The 27,521-nt window shown below is 42.1% G+C and overlaps 1 protein-coding gene across 1 annotated transcript in view; it reads right to left on the bottom strand.

Annotated features, from left to right (window-relative positions):
- Positions 1-2,903: 2,903 nt before the first annotated feature.
- The window catches only part of LOC128655639 (oocyte zinc finger protein XlCOF6-like), a 110,642-nt gene continuing 86,024 nt past the window's right edge, over positions 2,904-27,521 (bottom strand). The window contains exon 6 of the mRNA XM_053709230.1: positions 2,904-4,875. Within this exon, the coding sequence (XP_053565205.1) occupies positions 3,062-4,875 (1,814 nt within the window). The 3' untranslated portion in view covers positions 2,904-3,061. The remainder of the gene's footprint in view (positions 4,876-27,521) is intronic.

The following is a 27,521-nucleotide window of genomic DNA, read 5'->3' as shown; positions in this document are numbered from 1 at the left end:
ATCATCAGAATATCCCAGAGCAGAGAAAGTTAGTAAGATGAGGAGGGTGGCCAGGCAGGTCAGTCCCCAGTGGCAACGGTAGAGCAGTAAAAGGCAAATCACTAGAATGGTCAGACAGGCAGGATTTGGCAAAAGTAAAGCAGTCCAAGAACAAACCACTAGAATGGTCAGGCAGGCAGGGTTTAGCAACGGTAAAGCAATCCAGCAAATTAGGGGTTAAACAGACAGAGTAGTCAGACAGGCAGGGTTCAGCAGCAGTATATCAATCCAGCAATTCAGGGGTATAACAGGCAGAGTAGTCAGACAGGCAGGGTTCAAACACTTTAAGGCAATACTAAAGTAACGATCTATCACATCCAGGAGCACACAAAGTAACACCTATACTTGGGCAGTAATAGATCGTTACTGAGAGACTTACATAGGCGCAGGATTCCCCCACAGGAATCCAGACCGGCATCTGAGAGAGGAGCATGTGGCGATGACGTCAGCACCGCACGCATCCGGACCCGACACAGCCACTGCAACGAGCAGGGAAGAAGCGGCGCCCCTGGCAACAGCTGGAGCAGCGCAGTGTGACATGAATGAAGCCGTGGACTCTCGTCCCATTAAGATGGAAATTATATGCATGTGAAACACCTGTAAAGTTTAAAAAATGTACATGAGTGAAAACATACATAAAAAAAGGTTTTAAAGGTAAATTAAATAAATATATAACAATAACCTAAGAGGCTAATAGATTGCCAAATAACAAAATATATAGTACTTAACATTGGACACCCTACTAAGGGAGAAACCAGTAGGAAGCCAAAACCAGTGCTGAAACATAACAGCGGAGGATCTGGAATAGGAGTATATTCACAAACCAACAGAAAGAGGCAAAGGACATGTCCCTGTGACACATGTGGAAAGGCTTGTGATTAAATCCCAATAGGTGAAAAATATATCACTACCTATACTACATATAAATCCCTCCAAAAATCACTGTACTCTGAGGGGAGAACCCCTCCCACCAAAGAATCAAATGGATTGTGGCCTCTCACCACCTGTATGAAATAAATATTTTTATTACAATTTCAATACACAAGATTATTGAGGGTATTTTTTCAAATGTAGTCAAAACATTTATAGATTTATAAATATATTAAGAAACCTTTCTAAAATAATTCAGTGTTTTTATTTTTAATAAAAATTTGTATTTGGAAATCAAAAAACAAAATAGTTTATTTGTTATAATTCAGCACTATGAATTTTATGCAGCTAAGGGGAATATCCTAAACCAGATAAGGGCTTAACATAGGGGTTCACTCTGTGCAAAATATTAGAATGTGTTATCTCCCAAATGAATTTTCTGATGCACAATAAGTTTTAACTTCGGAGAAAAACTTTTCCCACGTTCAGAACATGAGAATTCATAAAGAAAACTTTTCCCACGTTTCAGAACATGAAAATGCTTTCTCTCCTTTATGAATTCTCTGTTTAACCCCTTAAGGACCACAGCACTTTTCCGTTTACTGACCGTTTGGGACCAAGGCTATTTTTACATTTCTGCGTTGTTTGTGTTTAGCTGCATTTTCCTCTTACTAATTTACTGTACACACACATATTATATACAGTTTTTCTCGCCATTAAACGGACTTTCTAAAGATACCATTATTTTGAACATATAATTTACTAGAATTTATTTTATAAAATATGATAAAAATGGAAAAAAAACACTTTTTCTAACTTTCACCCCCAAAATCTGTTACACATCTACAACCACCAAAAAAACAATGCTAAATAGTTTCTAAATTTTGTCCTGAGTGTTCTTTGCTTTTTTTAAAGTTATAAGGCAATAAATACAAGTAGCACTTTGATATTTCCAAAACCACTTTTTTTTTTAAAAAATAGCGATAGTTACATTGCAACACTGATATCTGTCAGGAATCCCTGAATATCCCTTGACATGTATATACATTTTTTTAGAATACAACCCAAAGTATTGATCTAGGCGCATTTTGGTAAATTTCATGCCACCATTTCACCGCCAAATGAAAAAAATTGTTCACTACTTTTTTCACTAACTTTAGGTTTCTCACTGAATTTATTTACAAACAGCGTGTGCAATTATTGCACAAATTGTTATAAATGCTTCTCTGGAATCCCCTTTGTTCAGAAATAGCAGATATTTATGGCTTTGGCATTATTTTTTGGTAATTAGAAGGCCGCTAAACGCTGCTGCGCACCACATGTGTATTATGCCCAGCAGCGAAGGGGTTAGTTAGATAGCTTGTAGGGAGCTTGAAGGGTTAATTTTAGCTTTAGTGTAGAGATCAGCCTCCCACCTGACACATCCCACCCCCTGATCCCTCTCAAACAGCTCTCTTCCCTCCCCCACCCCACAATTGTCCCCGCCATCTTAAGTACTGGAAGAAAGTCTGCCAGTACTAAAATAAAAGCTTTTTTTAAATATATTCTGCTGTGTAGGATCCCCCCTTAGCCCCCAGCCTCCCTGATCCCCCCAAAGAGCTCTCTAACCCTCCCCCACTATATGCCCCCATTTTGGTTACTGGCAGCTCTCTGTTAGTACTCACTTTGCAATCAAATGTGGAGCTTTTTTGTAAAAAAATAAAGCCCACTTTTTCTGTAGTGTAGCTGCCCCCTCCATACCCTACCCCCTCCCTGATCCCTTTTTTAGTTGCTAAATATCCCCCTCCTCTGCCACCCACCACCCTCTCCAACCACCCTCTCCTACAACTTCAAATTTACAAATGCCTTAGATCACAGCCGTGCATGCGCACACACTGGATAACCTCCAGAAGTTTACCAGCGATGGGCCATCCACCCTTCTCCCTGCAGCTGCTCCCACCCTCTCTGCATTGGTGTGCCAAAAAAGGTATTGCAGTGATGCCTCAATATTGAGGCATCACTGCAATACCTTGAAAGTGGCTGGAAGTGATCAGAATCGCTTCCACAGCTTGAAACCCCTAAGGACGTACAGGGTACATCCTTCGTCATTAACTGACCTTTTTTTGTAGGATGTACCCTGTACGTCTTTGGTCGTTAAGGGGTTAATAATAGTTTATTTCTGATTAAAACATTTCCCACATTCACATGAAAATACTTTCTCTCCTGTACGAATTTTCTGATGGCTTCTAAGAGTTAATTTTTTACTAAAATACTTCCCACATTCACAACATGAAAATGCTTTCTCTCTTGTATGAATTATCTGATGTCTAATAAGAGTCAATTTGTCAGTAAAACACTTCCCACATTCACCACATAAAAATGCTTTCTCTCCTAAATGAATTCTCTGATGAGCATGAAGAGTTGATTTCCAAGTAAAACATTTCCCACATTCAGAACATGAAAATGCTTTCTCTCCTGTATGTATTTTCTGATGGTTTCTAAGAATTGATTTCCACGTAAAACATTTCCCACATTCAAAACATGAAAATGCTTTCTCTCCTGTATGAATTTTCTGATGGCCTCTAAGAGTTGATTTGTCAATAAAACACTTCCCACATTCAGAACATGAAAATGCTTTCTCTCCTGTATGAATTCTCATATGTCTAATAAGAAATGATTTCTGAGCAAAGCATTTCCCACATTCAGAACATGAAAATGCTTTCTCTCCTGTATGAATTTTCTGATGTCTCATAAGAGTTGATTTCTGAGTAAAACATTTCTCACATTCAGAACATGAAAATGCTTTCTCTCCTGTATGAATTTTCTGATGGCCTCTAAGAGTTGATTTGTCAGTAAAACACTTCCCACATTCAGAACATGAAAATGCTTTCTCTCCTGTATGAATTTTCTGATGGCCTCTAAGAGTTGATTTGTCAATAAAACACTTCCCACATTCACAACATGAAAATGCTTTCTCTCCTGAATGAATTTTCACATGTCTAACAAGAATTGATTTCTGAGCAAAACATTTACCACATTCAGAACATGAAAATGCTTTCTCTCCTGTATGAATTTTCTGATGGCCTCTAAGAGTTGATTTGTCAATAAAACACTTCCCACATTCAGAACATGACAATGCGTTCTCTCCTGTATGAATTTTCTGATGGTTTCTAAGAGTTGATTTCAAATTAAAACACTTCCCACATTCAGAACATGAAAATGCTTTGTCTCCTGTATGAATTTTCTGATGTCTCATAAGAGTTGATTTCTGAGCAAAACATTTCTCACATTCAGAACATGAAAATGCTTTCTCTCCTGTATGTATTTTCTGATGTTTTCTAAGAGTTGATTTCAAAGTAAAACACTTACCACATTCAGAACAGGAAAATGCGTTCTCTCCTGTATGAATTTTCTGATGGTTTCTAAGAGTTGATTTCAAAGTAAAACACTTCCCACATTCAGAACATGAAAATGCTTTCTCTCCTGTATGAATTTTCTGATGTCTCATAAGAGTTGATTTCTGAGTAAAACATTTCTCACATTCAGAACATGAAAATGCTTTCTCTCCTGTATGAATTTTCTGATGTCTAATAAGAGTTGATTTGTCAGTAAAACATTTCTCACATTCAGAACATGAAAATGCTTTCTCTCCTGTATGAATCTTCTGATGGCCTCTAAGAGTTGATTTGTCAATAAAACACTTCCCACATTCACAACAGGAAAATGCTTTCTCTCCTGAATGAATTTTCACATGTCTAACAAGAATTGATTTCTGAGCAAAACATTTACCACATTCAGAACATGAAAATACTTTCTCTCCTGTATGAATATTCTGATCTCTTAAAAGATTTGATTTCCTGGTAAAAAAAATCCCATATTCAGAACATAAATTTTCCACGTTGCTTCTTTGATTTTGAAGAAGATTGAAACAAGTATCTGTATTTTCACCATGGCTAGGACTAGGATTACTGAAGTTTGTAAATTCACCTGTTAAGATATACAATGGGATTAATGTTAGTTATTAATGACATAATAATTATATTTTGAGGACTTTTCAACTGTTATTAATGAGTGTCTACCACAAGAGTAAGAGGCAGGCTATGACCCCCTACACCTTTCCCTAGCTTCATGCTAATGCTTAAAGGGATATGAAACCCAACATTTTTCTTTCATTATTCAGATAATACAATTTTAAAAAAGTTTCCAATTTACTTCTCTTATCAAATGTGCATCGTTCTCATGTTATTCTTTATTGAAGAGATACCTAGGTTAGCAGCTTGCACATGCCTGAAGTATTACATGATAGGAAATTAAAGCTTAAGTTGTTGCAAAACTGCTGTCATATAGTGCTGCAGACAGGTGTGCACTCCTGAGATTACACTCCTGCTTTTTAAACAAAGGAAAACAAGAAAACTAAGAAAATGTTATAATAGAAGTCAATCAGAAAGTTGTTTAAGAATATTTTATATTTATTTTATAGCCAACATTAAAGGGACAGTCAAGTAAAAAAAAAACCCTCATAATTCAAATAGGGCATGTAATTTTCAACAACTTTCCAATTTACTTTTAATCACCAATTTTGCTTTGTTCTCTTAGAATTCTTAGTTGAAAGCTAAACCTAGGAGGTTCATATGCTAATTTCTTAGACCTTGAAGGCCGTCTCTAATTTGAAAGGATTTTTACAGTTTTTCACCACTAGTGGACATTAGTTCATGTGTTTCACATAGATGACATTGAGCTCATGCACGTGAATTTATCAAGGAGTGAGCACTGATTGGCTAAAATGCAAGTCTGTGAAAACAAATGAAATAAGGAGGCAGTCTGCAGAGGCTTAGATACAAGTTAATTACAGAGGTAAAACATGTATTATTATAACTGTGTTGGTTATGCAAAACTGGGGAATGGGTAATAAAGGGATTATCTATCTTTTTAAAACAACAATAATTCTGGTGTTGACTGTCCCTTTAAATTACAAAAGATAGGATTTATTTATCTATTGTAAACGTAAAATATGTTTATGTTGTCTACAAAATAAAATATGGTAAACAGAGAATTTGTCTATAAATATAACACGTCAAATATTATTTTCTGTAATGTTAATCTTATAACGCAATATTGACTTTAAAATGTATTACAATTTAGACCAAAATTAATAACTATTTGAAAAATACCAGATATAAACCCAGATTACAAGTAGAGCACTAATTATAGTGTGGGGTGCAATATCACTGGACCATGCTAAAATAAGCGCACAATTTAATACTACAGGTCCAGAGTAAAACAAATTTACCAGAGAAGGTTTAACGCAGCAAACACATCCTTAGCATGCCCTCTAATTTTAATGGAGATTGTGACTGTGATAAATATTGCTCATATTACAAGTTTAAAGTTATAAAATAGCGCTAAAAGGGGGGGGGGGGGCGTGCCTGACCATCGCCCAAGATGGCTGCTTAAAACTTGGGCTGTGATTTAGTGCAATTCAGTCCGCTGGTTATTGCCTAATTACCACACAATTTACAGCATCCCTGAGGGGAATAGTTTATTTAAACATCTGAGGAACAGACTTATATATTTTTCTCCTACGACAATCCAGCCCAGCAGACCATATTAGAGGAGGTATACAGCGGAGGCCTTCCTGCGGCCTAGACCTTCATCTACCCCCCCCTCTATACCTGTTTAAGGTTTGAAGTACACAGATACTATAGTTGTTCTAAGCCCTTGCGCTATACTCAAGACCTATTGAGAGAACTTTACTTGGTTTATGCCGCTGTCTAATATGGAGGATATCCAGCGGGTGCTGCAGGCCCTCTTTGCAGATTTCAAGGTGGAACTAGGGAAGCAGCTGGAGCGGCTGGGAAAGATTACTAAACCCAGTGTGATGCAATCACCGGATCACGGGCAAGTACCTACAGATGCGCCATTGATCGCAGTGCAGCGGGAACCCGACTATAATGAGATGGTATGGGACAGCTTAGCCACGGGGAAAGTAGCAGACCCGGAGACATGGGAGGTATCCCAATCGGCTTATACAGGTGGCAGACCAATTCCCATACAGAGCAACCCCCAGGAATGCATGGAGTCCTACATGTTTATTTGGCCATTTCTTTCTGTGGAGTGGGTTGGCTGTGTTCTCACGCAGCTGAGTCTGAAGGCGCTATCCTCAGTACTACAAATCTGCTTCGTAGGAGCCGGAGCCATGGGTATGCAGTCCCTACCTAGCTGCTCTGCAACCCCATTGGGATGTATTGTCTGGCAATTTGATACGGGGTAAGATAAACATTGCTTCACCGGTGGAAACTGTCTTGCTTTGCTGGTGAGACACTGTCCTCCTTCAGACTGTTTAGCTAGTTATAGGAGATATGAACGGCAAGACAGCAACTGACATTACAGCATGTTAATCTCCTACTTGAGGCTATGTTATACTCTGTTATGAGATGCTGGGAACGCTTACAGCACCTACCGGTCAAATCCCTCAATAGAGCAGGAGCAGGCTGAATCTACAGCTGTGAAGCTGGATAGAGTCGCAAGTGTTTTTATTTTTTTTATTTTTTTTTTACACTGATGCAGGGTATCTATGCTAAGCGAAGTAAGATCGCTGATTGAGGCAACCATACGGAGCAGACTTGGCATAGGATAAAGACAAAGAAAGGGATAGCGTTAACAGGACTGCTTATCAAGTCTCTGCAAATGAGCCAGATCTATGTTTGCAAGACTCATATGTTTAAATTTAACATTAAGTTTTTTTTGTTTTGTTCTCTCAAGCATATACCTTGATTTGCTTTGGACTTTTATATGGGGTCCTTTGATCTTCACATATACGGTTAGGGTACAGTTACCCATAGTTTTTGCTTCAAGCTCTAATAGTACATATGGACTTTAATAATACTTTTCTTGTACCTCTCTTTGAGGGATAGTGGCGATGTTAGGCACATTTATGTCTTTATTTCTGCACTTAGTTATAGGACCTATTGCATATTATTTCTATCTGACCACGATATTCTGTATGTGATACTGCTTAGTCACAATATTGTCCACTAATAATGAAAAAATGTCAGGGCTGTTGAGAGTACTGTTACAGAAGCATTAGTTATTTTGTTGTGAAGAGCTTATTTCCCAGCAGCAATGCCTGAACCAGCAAGCCAGCGCCTAAGAAGGGCTCCAAGAAAACCGTAACAAGTATCATTTCATAAAGAGTTAACTCTTTTTTTTCAGCTTTTAGAAACTATTGTCTAATTACACATTTGCTGGCCTCAGCTCTAAGTTTAGTGATAACAAATCCCATTGTCTAATCACCTCTGGAGCCAGACTGCTAATTGATAAGATGAACTTGTAAACTTGTTATCTTAAGTACTGTAATCCTATTGTGGCCTGTCAAAGGACAGTGCTCTCTATCTAAATGTGTGATGGGGGATTTTGTGCTTCCCCCCCTCTCCCCCTGGGAGTGCCCTGTGTGCATGTAACCTTAATAAAAAGCAGGCTGGGCATCCCAGTCCTGAGTTCTTGTTTGACCCTCAATCGCAGCATTGACTCGTTTTTGTGGGCAGAAGGGTATCCTAGCTGTACTGCAGCTAAGGGAGATTATTCTATATTTGCGAGACTCATATAGAATACTATGGAAAGCAGCTTCTGCCCTCTTTAGCAATAGGGATCCAGGCTACTAAGCGGTCCATCTCTCAGCGAGACTAAGGGTAACCGTAACATTTGGCGGCAGCGGCGGGATTTTCCTGGATTTCCTAGGAGAGGTACAGAACGGATGGAGAGCGCTTACGAAAAATTGAAGCGTACAACCCTAAAGGATTTACTTGAAAGCAGAGGGGGGTACGCCAGCAACCGGCCGAGGAGAGAGCTGATCCCAGAATTGACCGAACTGGATCAGAGCTTCACAATGGCGGAAACAAGGACCACGATTAGTGACGAAAAAACCAGGATTGTTCGGGAAAGGCTCTCATTATACGGGCCGAACCCCTCCATGGAATTGGTACAGCAGTTGATGGCGGAGGCGGACGAGGATATACGAGAGACTCGAGCCCACGAACTCAACCTAGCGAACGCACACCGCAATGCTGAAGCCCCGCAGGTAATCATCCCTGTCGAAAATGCTGGGAGGCCCAAGATACCCTATGCGGCATTTCGACCCTTCCTAGAGAGCGAGACAGGGATTGATGAATATTTGGCGGACTTCGAAAGGCAATGTGCCCTGCACCAGATTCCCAACAGAGAGTGGCCCACGATATTGTCTGGGAAACTATCCGGGCGAGCCCTGGAAGCCTTTCGTACTCTGGGTGCTGAGGAAGTGACACAGTATGAGCTAGTTAAGGAGACACTGTTGCGACGGTACGCTGTAACTCCGGACACGTATCGCCGACAGTTTCGGGGCACGGAAAAGAAGCCTAACGATACCCATATGGAATGGGCGCACCGAATGCGGAGAGCGGCAAATCACTGGCTGAGCGGAAGTAAAGCGGTGACTGGGGAGGAAATTTTACAATTGTTTCTCTTAGAACATTTTTATAATGGCATGGAACAGCAAGGGAAGGAATGGCTGCGAGACAGGCGGCCTTCTACCTTAGAAGAAGCAGCCAAATTGGCCGATGAACATTATGACTCCCGTCTTCACGAACCCATGAACTACCGAGCTCCAGCACGGGTCGAACCCAGAGAGGTTTACCATGCACCCCCTCGTGCTGAATTCCGAGCCCCGGTGCCCACAGGGCCCGTCCGACACTCAGGACCACCCAATAACAGCTCTGAGCGTCCCAGACCGACTTGCCACCGATGCAAGCAACCAGGGCATTTCATGGCTAGCTGCCCCCTTAATACGCACCAGACACCCAGGAATTACAATTACCCCTCTGGGTCCTATCGTCCGGCCCGGGCCCTCTGTGTTAACCAAGAGGCCCCTATGGAGGGATATGTGGGGCCGCTTCACGAGGCAGACCCTGTATATGCTGCCTCAGATAACCGCCAGCACCATCGGCAGAGGGTATGGCTCGAGGGGCGATCTACCGAGGGATTGCGAGACACAGGGGCTACTATCACGCTGGTACAGAGTCATTTGGTGCCAGAGCACAAGCGATCCGGACAGACTGTGGCCGTTAGAGTGGCGGGGGGGGATGTGTACAAAATTCCAACAGCTAAAGTGCATCTTGATTGGGGAGCGGGAAAGGGGGCTGTGAACGTGGGCCTAATGGATAATTTACCTGCCGAAGTACTACTGGGCAACGATTTGGGCCCCATGAATTCTGCCTATGCTCCAGTATGCAACAACGAGGCGGACCCAGTGACTACACGGGCCCAAGCCCGGACGGAGCGAGAGCTCTCACCAGTGCGGGAGACACAGGTAAGACCTACACCGACCTTGCCTGACAGGTTAGGCCCCATACCCTGGGACACCCCAGATGCTTTCGAGGCAGAGTCTAAGACTGACCCGACCTTACAAAAGTACCGGGAACGAGCAGAGACCGGAGGGGGCGGGGCAGATAACGAAACATTCTTATGGGAAAAAGGGAAACTATACCGCTGGACAGAGAAAAGGGGACAGCGTAGGCGACAGCTGGTAGTGCCCCACAAATACCGTCAAGAAATCCTCAAAATAGGCCACGACATCCCCTTAGCAGGCCACCTAGCCGTTACCCGTACCCTACACCGCATTACTCACACGTTCTTTTGGCCAGGGGTGCACGCTGACGTTAGAACTTACTGTAACACCTGCGATGTGTGTCAACGAGTAGGAAGGCGAGGCGATCACCCTAAAGCCCAGCTAGTAAATATGCCCATTGTAGAGGAACCCTTCAGCCGGGTTGCTATTGACCTAGTGGGACCACTGGCTACCCCTAGTCCCTCCGGTAAGCGATACATTCTTACCGTAGTGGACTACGCTACCAGGTACCCAGAGGCTGTCGCCCTATCCAACATACAAGCGGATACGGTAGCGAATGCACTAGTACAGGTGTTCTCCCGGGTAGGATTTCCAAAAGAAATCCTATCCGACCGAGGCACCCAATTTACGGCTGAATTGACCCAACAACTCTGGCAGGTTTGCAAAATTAAGTCCCTCCTGAGCTCCCCATACCACCCCCAGACGAACGGGCTGTGTGAGAGGTTCAATGGGACCCTCAAGCAAATGCTCAAGACATTCACTCAGGAATACCGAGACTGGGAACGCTTCCTGCCGCACCTCCTATTTGCTTATCGGGAGGTGCCCCAGGAAACGACAGGGTTCTCTCCCTTCGAGTTGCTCTACGGAAGAAAGGTACGGGGACCCCTAAACCTGATCCGGGAGCACTGGGAGGGAGAGATGGAGGCTGACGGTGTCCCCATTGTGCCATACGTGCTGGAACTCAGGGACCTAATGGAGCAATTAGCCAAATCCGTGCGGGCTAATCTCCAGTTGGCCCAGAGAAGACAGAAAGTATGGTACGATCGGGGGGCCCGAAAGAGAATCTTCACCATAGGACAAAAGGTGTTAGTACTTAAGCCGGTGAAGACAGACAAATTGCAGGCGTCCTGGCAGGGTCCCTACCAGATCGTAGAGAAAAGGGGAGACACCACTTATGTGATAGCTAGCTGCCACGACAACAATCTTAGAAAGACATTCCATGTAAACATGCTCAAGGAATATTTTGAGCGACCAGAGAACGTGACGGCCGTATGTTGTTCCCCTCAGGAAGACCCCGACAGTTTACCCATTCCAGACCTATTAGAAAAGAGCCTCCCCACAGGTATAGTGGCGCAAGTTCAGATAGGGGACCGACTTAGCCCCACTGAAAGGGAGCAGCTCAACCAACTCCTCCAGTCCAAACACCTCACCTTCTCCCCGAAGCCAGGGTACACTACTTTAACCACCCACCAGGTAGATACTCCGGGACAAGCTCCCTTGCGCCAGGCTCCGTACCGAATCCCCGAAGCAGTTAGGACAGGAATGAAGAAGGAGATCGATGAGATGCTCAAGCTCAGGGTAATTGAGCCCTCCGATAGTCCCTGGGCCTCCCCAGTTGTCTTGGTGCCCAAGAAAGATGGGACCACCCGGTTCTGCGTAGACTATCGGAGGCTCAATGAAAATACCGTGATGGACGCTTACCCTATGCCCAGGGTAGACGAGCTACTCGATCGTATAGCCAGGGGAAATTACCTGACCACTATTGACCTCTGCAAAGGTTACTGGCAGATTCCCCTGGCCCCGGAGGCTATCCCCAAGTCGGCATTCGTCACCCCATTCGGCTTATATCAGTTTAGGGTAATGCCGTTTGGGATGAAGAATGCCCCAGCTACATTCCAGCGCTTGGTGGATAGGCTCCTGGATGGCTTCCAGAGTTTTGCTTGCGCCTACCTGGACGATATAGCGATCCACAGTGAGTCCTGGGAGGACCACTTAGCTCATGTGGGAATGGTTCTGGATCAGATCCGGGCTGCTGGCCTGACTCTGAAGCCAGAAAAATGCCACTTTGGGATGGCCGAGGTACAGTACCTGGGTCACCGGGTGGGGTGTGGAAAGCAGCGACCAGAGCCGGCCAAAATAGAAGCTGTCGCCAATTGGCCCACCCCCATCACTAAGACTCAGGTCCTAGCCTTCCTGGGCACGGCAGGGTACTATAGACGGTTCGTACCAGACTACAGCACACTTGCCAAACCCCTGACTGACTTGACCAAGAAGAACTTACCTCGACAGGTCCTGTGGTCTCCCCACTGTGAAACGGCTTTCCAGGCTCTCAAAAATGCTCTAATTAACGCTCCTGTCTTGGCGGCCCCAGCCCTTAACAAACGTTTTATCGTCCATACAGATGCTTCCATGTTCGGGCTGGGAGCCGTCCTCAGCCAAGTAGGCGAAGATGGAGGGGAGCATCCAGTTGCCTACATCAGCCGGAAGCTCCTGCCCCGCGAAGTCAGCTATGCAGCGGTCGAAAAGGAGTGTTTGGCTTTGGTGTGGGCATTAAAGAAATTGACTCCCTATTTATATGGTCAGGAGTTCACTCTGGTCACCGACCATAACCCGTTGGTGTGGCTGAACCGGGTCTCTGGAGATAACGGCAGGCTATTACGTTGGAGCTTATCGTTGCAACCCTTCAATTTCACCATTACTTACAGACCTGGGAAACAGAATGGCAACGCCGACGGGTTGTCCAGACAAACCGACCTCAGCCCCGCATAACCAGCGGTCTGGACAGCCTTAGTCTGCCCCGAAAAGGGGTCAGACCGTGTCTGCCAGAGTGTTCCACAGAAAGGGAGCACTGTTACAGAAGCATTAGTTATTTTGTTGTGAAGAGCTTATTTCCCAGCAGCAATGCCTGAACCAGCAAGCCAGCGCCTAAGAAGGGCTCCAAGAAAACCGTAACAAGTATCATTTCATAAAGAGTTAACTCTTTTTTTTCAGCTTTTAGAAACTATTGTCTAATTACACATTTGCTGGCCTCAGCTCTAAGTTTAGTGATAACAAATCCCATTGTCTAATCACCTCTGGAGCCAGACTGCTAATTGATAAGATGAACTTGTAAACTTGTTATCTTAAGTACTGTAATCCAATTGTGGCCTGTCAAAGGACAGTGCTCTCTATCTAAATGTGTGATGGGGGATTTTGTGCTTCCCCCCCTCTCCCCCTGGGAGTGCCCTGTGTGCATGTAACCTTAATAAAAAGCAGGCTGGGCATCCCAGTCCTGAGTTCTTGTTTGACCCTCAATCGCAGCATTGACTCGTTTTTGTGGGCAGAAGGGTATCCTAGCTGTACTGCAGCTAAGGGAGATTATTCTATATTTGCGAGACTCATATAGAATACTATGGAAAGCAGCTTCTCCCCTCTTTAGCAATAGGGATCCAGGCTACTAAGCGGTCCATCTCTCAGCGAGACTAAGGGTAACCGTAACAAGTACATTATTTCAAATTGATTTTTTCTTACTTTTAGGTTCATGTTATCTTGATGAGCTGCTTATATTTGCACCATTCAAATATTTACATTATGTTGGAAGAGATATGTCTCAGCTGTATGCTATGGGTTGATATGTATATATTTACATCTTAGTATGGTACCATACTTACTTTTAGACATACTAACCAAAATCCAATACCCTTTAGATATACTGTTCATAACATAAGATTGGGGTTACAAGTCAGTCAGATGCGCAGTTTATACTATTTTGAGGAATGTATTTCTCTACTGCTTGTTTATTGTGCACAATGAATCATGCTGCATTTTTGTGTTTGAATGTACTAATAGCTGTTTATTCTCATGTAATAGAATAATGTAATGTAATGTAATATTACAGATATGAGTGGTGGCACTTAGCAAGTGGGCCTGGCACACACGCTGGCAGGCAACTGCAATTAGATTACACTAGCAGACTGATGTTTCACAGTCAAAATTACACAGGCAAAAAAAAGATGTTCTAGCCCTAAAAAGGGCTTTTTGAGGTGCTGTCCTTACAGCAGAGATCAGATGAGTCCTTCAGGACTGTAGTGGACACTGAATACATTAGCCTAGCTATGAATTTCCCTATAAAATCAGCAGCAGCTACACTATCCCTCCTCTCACTAAGAATGCAGGATCAGAATGAATCTAAAATGGCTGCTGTCCAGGAGCTGGGAGGGTCTGGGAGGGAGTGTCTGCTGCTGATTGGCTGAAATGTGTCTGCAGACTGTGAGATACAGGGTCAAAGTTTACTCAATGAAAAAATTTCGGTACGTGAACGGCAGACTCGAACTTCCGCAACTGTTCGCGAACCGGGCGAACCGCCATTGACTTCAATAGGCAGGAGAACTTTAAAACCAACAGGGACTCTTTCTGGCCACAATAGTGATGGAAAAGTTGTTTCAAGGGGACTAACACCTGGACTGTGGCATGCCGGAGGGGGATCCATGGCAAATCTCCCATGGAAAATTACATATTTACACTACTGTTACAACAAATATGAGTGGTGCCACTAACTTGGCAAGTGGGCCTGGCACACACGCTGGCAGGCAGGCAACTGCAATTAGATTACACTAGCAGAGTGATGTTTCACAGTCAAAAAAGTTTTTTTTTTAAATATTTACACTAATGTTACAACAAATATGAGTGGTGCCACTAACTTGGCAAGTGGGCCTGGCACACACGCTGGCAGGCAGGCAGGCAACTGCAATTAGATTACACTAGCAGACTGATGTTTCACAGTCAAAAAAGTTTTTTTTTTAAATATTTACACTACTGTTATAACAAATATGATTGGGGCACTAGTTGGCAAGTGGGCCTGGCACACACGCTGGCAGGCAGGCAACATAGGGGTAAGAATGAATCTTTCTTTCTATTTTAGGGTTTGGGGTAATACTACTAAGTCCACTGTCATTATAATGTCTGTATCTAATAAAGGCATATATTTTCTATTTTAGAACAAAACCTAACCTTGATTGTTTAGGCCATAGAGATTATCTTTTATTAAATAGTATGGCAACCCCTCTAGATGATTTGGAGAAAGATGAGGAGACATCCGTTTTATATATATATATATATATATATATATATATATATATCCCTTGTCTTTTGTAGGTTCATATATGCACATAATATCACAGTCTAATTTATTTAAATGATTCAAAACAGCTTTTCATTTAATGGGGTACGTATACCCTCACATTCTGTTATACCAATTTAAACATATCCCTCATTCCATGTAAATTATTTTGTTTTGTTTTTATTCTTAAATATATTTTCATCTAAAACCATAGTAGATGAGATTGAAAGAAGTCTATGGGTCAGATTACAATTGGAGGGCTAACAATTATACGCAAGCGATAGGGTGCCGTGGTGACTGTAGTTAAAGAAATAAATTCATCAAACCTGATTAAAAAACCAGGGCGGGCCGTGGACCGGACACACCGTTGGAGAAAGAAATTTATCAGGTAAGCATAAATTCTGTTTTCTCCAACATTGGTGTGTCCGGTCCACGGCGTCATCCATAACTTGTGGGAACCAATACCAAAGCTTTAGGACACGGATGAAGGGAGCCAATCAGGTTACCTAAACGGAAGGCACCACGGCTTGCAAAACCTTTCTCCCAAAGATAGCCTCCGAAGAAGCAAAAGTATCAAATTTGTAGAATTTGGCAAAAGTGTGCAGGGAAGACCAAGCCGCTGCCTTACATATCTGATCAACAGAAGCCTCGTTCTTGAAGGCCCATGTGGAAGCCACAGCCCTAGTAGAGTGAGCTGTGATTCTTTCAGGAGGCTGCCGTCCGGCAGTCTCATAAGCCAATCGGATGATGCTTTTCAGCCAAAAGGAAAGAGAGGTAGCAGTAGCTTTTTGACCTCTCCTTTTACCAGAATAGACGACAAACAGAGAAGATGTTTGTCTGAAATCCTTTGTTGCTTCTAGATAAAACTTTAAAGCACGGACTACATCTAAATTGTGTAACAAACGTTCCTTCTTTGAAACTGGATTCGGACACAAAGAAGGCACAACTATTTCCTGGTTAATATTCTTGTTGGAAACAACTTTTGGAAGAAAACCAGGTTTAGTACGCAAAACGACCTTATCTGAATGGAACACCAGATAGGGCGGAGTACACTGCAGAGCAGATAACTCAGAAACTCTTCTAGCAAAAGAGATAGCAACTAAAAACAAAACTTTCCAAGATAACAACTTAATATCTATGGAATGTAAAGGTTCAAACGGAACCCCTTGGAGAACTGAAAGAACTAAATTTAAACTCCAGGGAGGAGTCAACGATTTGTAAACAGGCTTGATCCTGACCAAAGCCTGAACAAAAGCTTGAACATCTGGCACAGCTGCCAGTCGTTTGTGTAACAAGACAGATAAAGCAGAAATCTGTCCCTTTAGAGAACTCGCTGATAATCCCTTATCCAAACCCTCTTGTAGGAAGGAAAGGATCCTAGGAATTATGATCTTACTCCATGAGAATCCCTTGGATTCACACCAACCAATATATCTTTTCCATATTTTATGGTAAATCTTTCTAGTTACAGGTTTTCTGGCTTGTACCAGAGTATCTATCACAGAATCCGAAAACCCACGCTTAGATAAAATCAAGCGTTCAATTTCCAAGCCGTCAGCTGGAGAGAGACTAGATTTGGATGTTCGAATGGACCCTGTACTAGAAGATCCTGTCTCAAAGGTAGCTTCCATGGTGGAGCCGATGACATATTCACCAGGTCTGCATACCAAGTCCTGCGTGGCCACGCAGGAGCTATCAAAATCACAGAGGCCCTCTCCTGTTTGATCCTGGCTACCAGCCTGGGAATGAGAGGAAACGGTGGAAAAACATAAGCTAGGTTGAAGGTCCAAGGCGCTACTAATGCATCCACTAGAGTCGCCCTGGGATCCCTGGATCTGGACCCGTAGCAAGGAACTTTGAAGTTCTGACGAGACGCCATCAGATCCATGTCTGGAATGCCCCATAATTGCGTCAACTGGGCAAATATCTCCTGGTGGAGTTCCCACTCCCCCGGATGGAATGTCTGACGACTCAGATAATCCGCCTCCCAGTTTTCCACTCCTGGGATGTGGATCGCAGATAGGTGGCAGGAGTGATCCTCCGCCCATTTTATGATCTTGGTCACTTCTCTCATCGCCAGGGAACTCCTTGTTCCCCCCTGATGGTTGATGTAAGCGACTGTCGTCATGTTGTCTGATTGGAATCTTATGAATCTGGCCTTTGCTAGCTGAGGCCAAGCATTGAGAGTATTGAATATCGCTCTCAGTTCCAGAATGTTTATCGGGAGAAGAGATTCTTCCCAAGACCATAGACCCTGAGCTTTCAGGGAGTCCCAGACCGCGCCCCAGCCCACTAGACTGGCGTCGGTCGTGACGATGACCCACTCTGGTCTGCGGAAGCTCATTCCCTGGGACAGGTGATCCTGGGTTAGCCACCAACGTAGTAAGTCTCTGGTCTTCTGATCTACTTGAATCACTGGAGACAAGTCTGTATAATCCCCATTCCACTGTTTGAACATGCACAGTTGTAATGGTCTTAGATGAATTAGCGCAAAAGGAACTATGTCCATTGCTGCAACCATCAACCCTACTACTTCCATGCACTGAGCTATGGAAGGTCGTGGAACAGAGTGAAGAACTTGACAAGCGTTTAGAAGCTTTGACTTTCTGACCTCTGTCAGGAAAATCTTCATTTCTAACGAATCTATTATTGTCCCCAAGAAGGGGACTCTTGTCGACGGAGACAGGGAACTTTTATCTATGTTCACCTTCCAGCCGTGAGATCTGAGAAAGGCCAGAACGATGTCTGTGTGAGCCTTTGCCCTTGAAAGAGACGACGCTTGTATCAGAATGTCGTCCAAGTAAGGTGCCACTGCAATGCCCCTTGGTCTTAGAACCGCTAGAAGGGACCCGAGTACCTTTGTGAAAATCCTTGGAGCAGTGGCTAGCCCGAATGGGAGAGACACAAACTGGTAATGTTTGTCCAGAAAGGCGAACCTTAGGAACTGATGATGATCTTTGTGGATAGGAATATGTAGATACGCATCCTATAAATCCACGGTAGTCATAAATTGACCCTCCTGGATTGAGGGTAAAATCGTTCGGATAGTTTCCATTTTGAACAATGGTACTTTGAGAAATTTGTTTAGAATCTTTAAATCCAGAATTGGTCTGAAGGTTCCCTCTTTTTTGGGAACTACAAACAGATTTGAGTAAAAACCCAGTCCTTGTTCCACAGTTGGAACTGGGTGTATCACTCCCATTTTTAACAGGTCTTCTACACAATGTAAGAATGCCTGTCTCTTTATTTGGTTTGAAGATAAGTGAGACATGTGGAACCTTCCCCTTGGGGGTAGTTCCTTGAATTCCAGAAGATAACCCTGAGAAACTATTTCTAGTGCCCAGGGATCCTGAACATCTCTTGCCCAAGCCTGAGTAAAGAGAGAGAGTCTGCCCCCTACTAGATCCGGTCCCGGATCGGGGGCTGCTCCTTCATGCTGTTTTGGTAGCAGCAGCAGGCTTCTTGGCCTGTTTACCCTTGTTCCAGCCTTGCATCGGTTTCCAAGCTGGTTTGGTCTGCCAAGCATTACCTTCTTGTCTAGAAGCTGCAGAGTTGGAGGCCGGTCCGTTCCTGAAATTGCGAAAGGAACGAAAATTAGACTTATTCTTGGCCTTGAAAGGCCTATCTTGTGGAAGGGCATGGCCCTTACCCCCAGTGATATCTGAGATAATCTCTTTCAACTCTGGTCCAAAAAGGGTTTTACCCTTGAAAGGGATATTAAGCAATTTTGTCTTGGAAGATACATCCGCTGACCAAGACTTTAGCCAGAGCGCTCTGCGCGCCACAATTGCAAACCCAGAATTTTTTGCCGCTAATCTAGCTAACTGCAAAGCGGCATCTAAAATAAAGGAATTAGCTAACTTAAGTGCGTGTATTCTGTCCATAACCTCCTCATACGGAGTCTCTCTATTGAGCGACTTTTCTAGTTCCTCGAACCAGAACCACGCTGCTGTAGTGACAGGAACAATGCACGAAATAGGTTGCAGGAGGTAACCTTGCTGAACAAAAATCTTTTTAAGCAAACCCTCCAATTTTTTATCCATAGGATCTTTGAAAGCACAATTATCCTCGATAGGAATAGTAGTGCGCTTGTTTAGTGTAGAAACTGCCCCCTCGACCTTAGGGACTGTCTGCCATAAGTCCTTTCTGGGGTCGACCATAGGAAATAATTTCTTAAATATAGGAGGGGGAACAAAAGGTATGCCGGGCTTCTCCCACTCCTTGTTCACTATGTCCGCCACCCGCTTGGGTATAGGAAAAGCGTCGGGGTGCACCGGAACCCTCTAGGAACTTGTCCATCTTACACAATTTTTCTGGAATGACCAGGTTGTCACAATCATCCAGAGTAGATAACACCTCCTTAAGCAGTGCGCAGAGATGTTCTAACTTAAATTTAAATGTCACAACATCAGGTTCTGCCTGTTGAGAAATTCTACCTGAATCTGAAATTTCCCCATCTGACAAAACCTCCCTCATGGCCCCTTCAGAATGGTGTGAAGGGGGAGACACACTGGCTTCCATACATACAGAACATAGCTTATCTGAAGGTACAGACATGTTAAACAGGCTTAAACTTGTCAAAAAAGCACAAAAACCGTTTTAAATTAAAAACGTTACTGTCTGTTTAAATTTTAAACAGGGCACTCTTTATTACTGAATATGTGAAAAACAATGAAGGAATTGTTCAAATTTTACCAAATTTTCACCACAGTGTCTTAAAGCATTCAAAGCATTGCACCCCAAATTTCAGAGCTTTAATCCTTAAAATGAAGAAACCGGAGCCGGTTACAGTTTTAACCCCTCTACAGTCCCAGCTACAGCCTTTGCTGCGACTTTACCAAACCCAGGGGGCAGCTGCATGTCCTGCTCTCAAAAGTAACTGCGCAGTAATGGCGCGAAAATGAGGCTCAGCCTACTACAGTGAAGGCCCTTCCTGACTGAAAAGGTGTCTAAACCAGTGCCTGACGTTAAAAAACGTTCCCCAAAGTTTATAAGTGTGAAAATCAACCTCAATCTGTATAAAATGCCCAAATAAAGCAATCGATCTTGCCCATAAAGTGTCTACCAGCTTTATAGCCCATATTAAGCCCTTTATTCTGTTTGAGACTAAGAAAATGGCTTACCGGTCCCCATGAGGGGAAATGACAGCCTTCCAGCATTACACAGTCTTGTTAGAAATATGGCTAGTCATACCTTAAGCAGAAAAGTCTGCTAACTGTTTCCCCCAACTGAAGTTATTTCATCTCAACAGTCCTATGTGGAAACAGCAAACGATTTTAGTTACTGCTGCTAAAATCATATTCCTCTCACAAACAGAACTCTTCATCTTTTTCTGTTTCAGAGTAAATAGTACATACCAGCACTATTTTAAAATAACAAACTCTTGATAGTAGAATAAAAAACTACAACTAAACACCACATACTCTTAACCATCTCCGTGGAGATGTTGCCTGTGCAACGGCAAAGAGAATGACTGGGGTGGTCGGAGCCTAGGAGGGACTATATGGACAGCTTTTGCTGTACTCTTTGCCATTTCATGTTGGGGAAGAGATATTCCCGCACAAGTTATGGATGACGCCGTGGACCGGACACACCAATGTTGGAGAAAACAGCTTTTTTTCACTGAGAATATAAATCCACAACCCCACAAAAACATTTTTTTTTATAATGCTATTAAAACCAGAAACAAGTCTCAAGTAGAGAAAACTTCCTTGCAGGACCTTTCTACCAAATGCTGATTTGGAAGAAGCAAAATCATACAAATTGTAAAATTTTGTGAAAGTATGCAAAGAAGACTAAGTAGCTACTTTGCAAATCTGATCAACTGAAGCGTAATTTGTGAAAGCTCAAGAAGAGGCAACTGACTTGGTAGAATGAGCTTTAATTTGCTGTGGAGAAGACTGACCTGTTTCTGAATAAGCTTTGTGAATCAGAAGCTTCAACCAAGAGGCTAAAACCACTGCAGAGGCTTTTTGGCCTTTTTTGAGAACCAGAAAAACAAACAGACTAGAAGTCTTTCTAAAATCTCTTGTAGCAACCACATATATTTCAAAGCCCTGACAACATCCAGAAAATGCAAAGATCTGCTACTGCATGTGGATCCCTGGACCTTGCAAAGTACCTGCCAAGTTTGTTGTTCAATTGAGAGGCCGTCAGATCTACCTTTGGTAGACCCCAAAGATCCACTATCAGACTGAATACCTCCTGATGAAGGGACCACTCCCCTGGATGTAGAGACTGACAACTGAAGAAGTCTGCTTCCCAATTGATCACTCCTGGAATATTAACAGCAGAAATCAGACAAGAGTTGGTTTCTGCCCAGGAAAGTATCCGAGCCACTTCCTTCATGGCCAAGGAACTGTGAGTTCCCGCCTGATGATTGACATAAGCTACTGCTGTAACTCTGTCTAACTGGAAGCAGAGATAAGATTCCATTTTCAACAGAGGCCAAGCTTGAAGGGCCCTAAATATAGCACTTAGTTCTAGAATATTGATAGGAAGCCTCACCTCCCGAGGGCTCCAAGCAACTTGTGCTGTCAGAGACCCCCAAACTGCACCCCAACCTGAAAGACTTGCATCTGTGGTGATCACAAACCAAGTAGGATGAGCAAAAAAGCACCCTGAATAATAAACTGAAGATTCAGCCACCAATCCAGAGACTGACTTGTACTAGAATCTAGAAATATCTTTTGAAATAATTGAATAATCCCTGCACCATTGGTCCAGCATACAAAGCTGAAGAAGCCTCATGTGAAAACAAAATAATTGCATATGAGGCTGCAATCATAAGACCTAAAACTTCCATACTCTGAGCCAATGTAGAGAAAGAGAGCTACTGAAGGTTCAGACAAGCTGATACTAATTTCACTCTTCTTAGATCTGTCAAAGACAGAGTCATGGACACTGAATCTATCTGGAAACCAAGGAAAGAAATCCTTACGAGGAATCAAAGAGCTCTTCGTCAAATTGATCCTCCAGCCGTGATTTTGAAGAAACAAAAACAACTGTTTTGTATAAAATTCTGCTAAAAGAAAAGATGGAGCTTGAACCAAGATATCGCCCAGTTAAGTAAATACTGCAATCCTCTGAGTTCTGATTACAGACAGAAGGATACTCAGTACACCTTGGTGAATATCCTTAGAGCTTTAGCTAGACCAAATGGAAGAGCAACAAACTGATAGTGTCGCTACAGAAAAACAAACTTCAGAAACGGATGATGTTCTGGGTGAACAGAAAGATGAAGGTAAGCATCCCTTAAATATATTAAGGTCATAAATTTACTTTGCTGCACAAAAGGCAGAATAGTCCAGATTGGATTCCACCTTTCAGAATGGAAACTAACAAATTTGTTTAGAGTTGTTAGATTTAAAACTGGTCTAAAAGTACCGTCTTTGAAACAATTATGAGATTTCAATAAAACCCCATCCCTTGCTCCTGTAAAGGAAATAAAACAATCACTCCCATTTCCTCTAAATCTGAAATACACTTCTGAAAAGCCCGAGTTTTTACAGGATTCCTTGGAACATGGGACAGAAAAAAACCTATCTTTGAGAGGCCTTGATGTAAATCATATATCCGGTAACCCTGAGAAACAATATTCTGAACCCAAGGATCTAGGGCAGACTGAAACCAAACATCCTGAAAAAGCTTTAATCTGCCACCTACCAGAACTTCTGAAACAATGTCGGAAACTTCATGCATACTTAGAAACTGGGGTAGACTTTTTACCCTGTTTAGATTTGTTTTAATTGGCGGCAGGTCTCCAGGCTGCACTCAAATTGCCTTGTCTTTGAAAGGGTCTGACTCTCTGAACCTTGTTTTCCTTTGGATTTCTTGTCCTGAGAAAGAAAAGCCCCTGTACCACCAGTAACCGTAAAAATGATAGAATCTAAATCAGACCCAAAAAGTTTCTTTCCCTGAAAAGAGAGAGATAACAATCTAGACTTAAATATCATGTCAGCATTCCAGGATTTAAGTCACAAAGCCCTCCTGGAAAGAATAGACAGAGACATGCTCTTAACATTGATTTTCATAATATCAATATAATAGCATCTCCATTAAAAGAATTTGCATGTTTGAGCAAATTCAACAAATTAGAAATAGCAGGATCAGAAGAATATTGCTGAGCAAGACTATCCAATCAATAAGAGGTGGCAGCAGAAACATCAGCAACAGCAATACCCAGAATGCAAAAAGGACCTTCTCAAAAAGGATTCTAATTTCCTATCAAGGGGGTCTTTAAAAAGAGTCTAGTCAAAATTAAATTTTCATGATTCAGATAGGGCTTGCAATTTTAAACAACTTTCCAATTTACTTTTATAATCAATAAATAAAAAGAGAGAAGCGCTCAACCTGGGAACTAACAATAGCATAATTGTTCTATGGCTAGTTACCACCCAAGAAGCAGCCTCTTTTTGCTCAACATGTGCCTTTCGCAGAGAAGAACTTTCCTGTAGCATATCAGTCTAATCCTGACTTAACAGTACAGTCCAGCCCTGAAATACCAGGCAATCCCTCTCTGAACAAAACGTTAAAACTCCAGACGTACGTTTCGGCCTATTGTGGGCCTCGTCAGTGAGGTGCAGCCCTCTAGGCACACTGAGCAACGGGTCCACGTCTGGATTCCCGCATCATGCTTAGGGAGACTTCAATCAAGACGTGGACCCGTTGCTCAGTGTGCCTAGAGGGTCTGGGGTTTTGCCGTTTCTCTTGTTCAGAGAGAGATTGCTTGGTATTTCGGGGCTGGACTGTAACAGCAAAAATATTGATAAATTATATTTTTCCTCTAATGTTTGGAATATCCACAGCAATCTGTGTCTCTTAAGACCCATAGAATGTTATAAATGTGACTCTTCTAGGGGTAAAACGTGATCACATAGTACAGGGACCAGCTTTTAGGTCTCATAACTTGGATAAAGAGTTTGAAATTAGGTTTTCTAACAACTGTAATACAAATTATGTTTTGTATCTAATTACATGTTTAGGCTGTAATAAGCAATATACAGAGGAAACTAAATGTGACCTACTTCATAGAGTACTTGAACATATAAGAGCAATAGAAGAATTGCTGGGAGCTCTCTTTTAAAGGTTCAAGGAACACAGTTAATTCCTAGGCACACCAGCCTCTGGGATATAATGTACAAATGGTTTTAATTTATTAATTACATAAGTTTCCTTATTTTTGCATAACTTCTATGGTAATGAGGTTATATTTTCATACAGTATAAATTATACTGATTTAGTAAGCATACCTAGGAGATTGTCTAAATATATGACTTTTTACTTATTGGGGTTAGATCATACCATCAGATGAAAGTGAGTTGTATCAATTTGTATGTATCATAAATGTGAATTTTGTGTATTCTCCACCCTTAGTTTCAGTGAACAAGTGCTGTGCGCATGAAACGCGTCTGATTGTGGGGTTAGAGATCCCATTGCACCACTGGTTTATGGGGTTTCCTTTGTTTGTCACACGTTTTTAGAATATTTTTTGGAATAAAGTAAATTTCTCATATGCCGCCATATAAGGAGACAAAGAAGCTGGGAAAAAGTAACAAGTGTCTGTGCCGGAAGTGCAGGCAATGCAAAGCGGAGAGGTGTGGCTGTCCTGAGAGCAGAGATCAAAGCATTCTCCCAAGTGCCAGAGCCATTTTTCTAGACACTGCTGTTGCTTGGATTAATTTAGTCCTCAGGAAGTACAATTTCAGTATTTAATAATGTAGCAGGGCAGTATGTGGTGGCGTGCCCCAGGGTTCATTGCAGAGGCTTGTTATGTTTAATACTGTTTTAAGTAATATTGCTAATGGGCATTAAAGTGATGGTAAACTCTCCCCTTTATAAAAACAGATCCGGAAAGTTAGTGATATTTAAGATGGAGTTTAATTTACCATTTGTAATAAAGATGCGCTATAAAACTTACTTTTTAATATAGATATGAAATTTAAATACCCCACTGCCCACTTCAAAAGCCAATTTTTATGTGAGAGAATGGTATGAAATGTTCTCAATCAGCGCTTTAGCTACAACCAAAGTGTCATATGGGGAGAAAGCTAATTGGAGAACAATTCAAACCATTAACTAACAGAAAAAAAATTACTTTTGAAGTGGGCGGCGGATTGCAGGGTATTTGAATTTTCATATCTATATAAAAAAGTAAGTTCTAGAGCATCTTCATTACAGCTGATGAATGGAACTCCATCTAAAATATCACTAACATTCCGGATCTGATTTTAAAAAGAGCTTTCCATACTCTCACAATATCCAGTCCGGCTCGAATCTGTTAAAACCATCTTTTATTATCCATATTTAAAATAATTCCAAGCAGCATAAAACCAAACAGAAATAATGTAAATTACAGGGAAGTGCTCCCTGAACAAAAGACAGTCTCCAGAAGCTCAGCAAGCCTCTTGTGCAACAAAACAGATAATGCTGAAACATATCAGCAGAGGTAATGGTAGAGAAGTATAATGTCGATCTGTAAAGGGAGGTGGCAGTTGAATCCCCACAACCGAATTTACAGAGAGCCATAGAAAAGATTTCCCACAGGTGAAAACATGGCATCATTAGGCAAATACTCCCTTCACATTCCTCAGACAAACACTGTACTTTGAGAGGAACTGGGCTTTAAAATGCTTAGAAGCGCCTTTCACAGATGAACTCAAGCACGACTTGCTTCACCATCCTCCAATGAAGACAAAGTTTGTAAAACTGAAGTATGAGTGAGGTGGGAGGTGTATTTATAGGTATTTTGAGGTTTGGGAAACTTTTCCCCCTCCAGGTAGGAATGTATATCCCATACGTCACTAGCTCATGGACTCTTGCCACTTACATGAAAGAAATTTATTTAGGATTTAAAAAAAATAAAAAAAAATATATGTGTTACAGATATGAGTTACTTTAGTACCAGGAAAACAAAGGAATAAAATGAAGGAATTAATTTGCCAGATGATTTAAAGGTAGGTGAGCATTACACTAATGCGTTAGGAAAGCAGCGGAATTTTAGAGGTAATACCAGCAGGGTGGATAAAAAAACAATGATTTAAAAATAATTATCTGTTTTATATCTATTATATTATTGGTTTTATAGTTCTCTAAACTGTGAATCTGTCTACAGAAATAACATGCCCCTTTTTCACAGCAAATATTTCATATGTTCTAAAATAAACTTACAGGGGCCGAATTATCAAGCTCCGAATGGAGCTTGATGCCCCTGTTTCCATGCGAGCCTTCAGGCTCGCCGGAAACAGCAGTTATGAAGCAGTGGTCTTAAGACCGCTGCTTTTTAACTGGTCCGCTGCCTCTAATGCGGCGGACAGCAATCTACCCGATCCTATACGATCGGGGTGATTAACACCCCCTGCTAGCGGCCGCAAATCTGCAGGGTGCGGCATTGCACAAGCAGTTTACCAGAACTGCTTGTGCAATGATAAATGCCGACAGCGTATGTTGTTGGCATTTATCGATGTGCGGCGGACATGATACGCTACTTCGGATTATGTCCGCCCGCAGTATGATAATTCGGCCCCACAGAGTTGAGAAATAGACCTTAAAGGGACAAAAACACAAACTTTTTCTTTCATGATTCATCAGATGTGCTTCATTCTATTGGTATCGTTTGTTGAATGACAGCAATGCTTTACTGTAAGCTTACTGAACACAATGGGTCAACCAACGACAAGCAGATAGCTCACAGTAGTGCATTGCTTCTGAGCCTTCCTATGTAAGCTTTTCAACAATGGATATCAAGAGAACAAATCAAATTACATAATAGAATTAAATTAGAAAATTGTTTAAAATTGCATGTTCCATCTGAATCATAAATGTTTCATTTTTACTTTACTGACCCTGTAATGCTATTGCTCCCCTGCAATTCTATTTATACAGAATGAACCCTTACTATGTTTCAGGAAGCTCAATGAATTGTAGTACAATAGATCTGCACTAGGACCTAAGTGTGAGGAGGGAGGAAAGCAATTAAAATGAAATATAATGTTATTTAGTTACATAAAACTATTACATTGTTATTATTAATATAATAATTTTTCTACTTTTAATAAAGTGCAGCTGAAAAGTTGATCAAATATAAATCTACTAGTCCTAAAGCCTGTGCACACGGCCATTTTATGTAGTACAGCGGTCCCACTCCTTGCTCTCTCT

The sequence above is a fragment of the Bombina bombina genome, chromosome 4, assembly GCF_027579735.1.
Source record: "Bombina bombina isolate aBomBom1 chromosome 4, aBomBom1.pri, whole genome shotgun sequence".
NCBI lineage: Eukaryota > Metazoa > Chordata > Amphibia > Anura > Bombinatoridae > Bombina > Bombina bombina.
The sequence above is the reverse complement of the archived record's forward strand: the minus strand, read 5'-3'. Positions and strand labels throughout refer to the sequence as shown.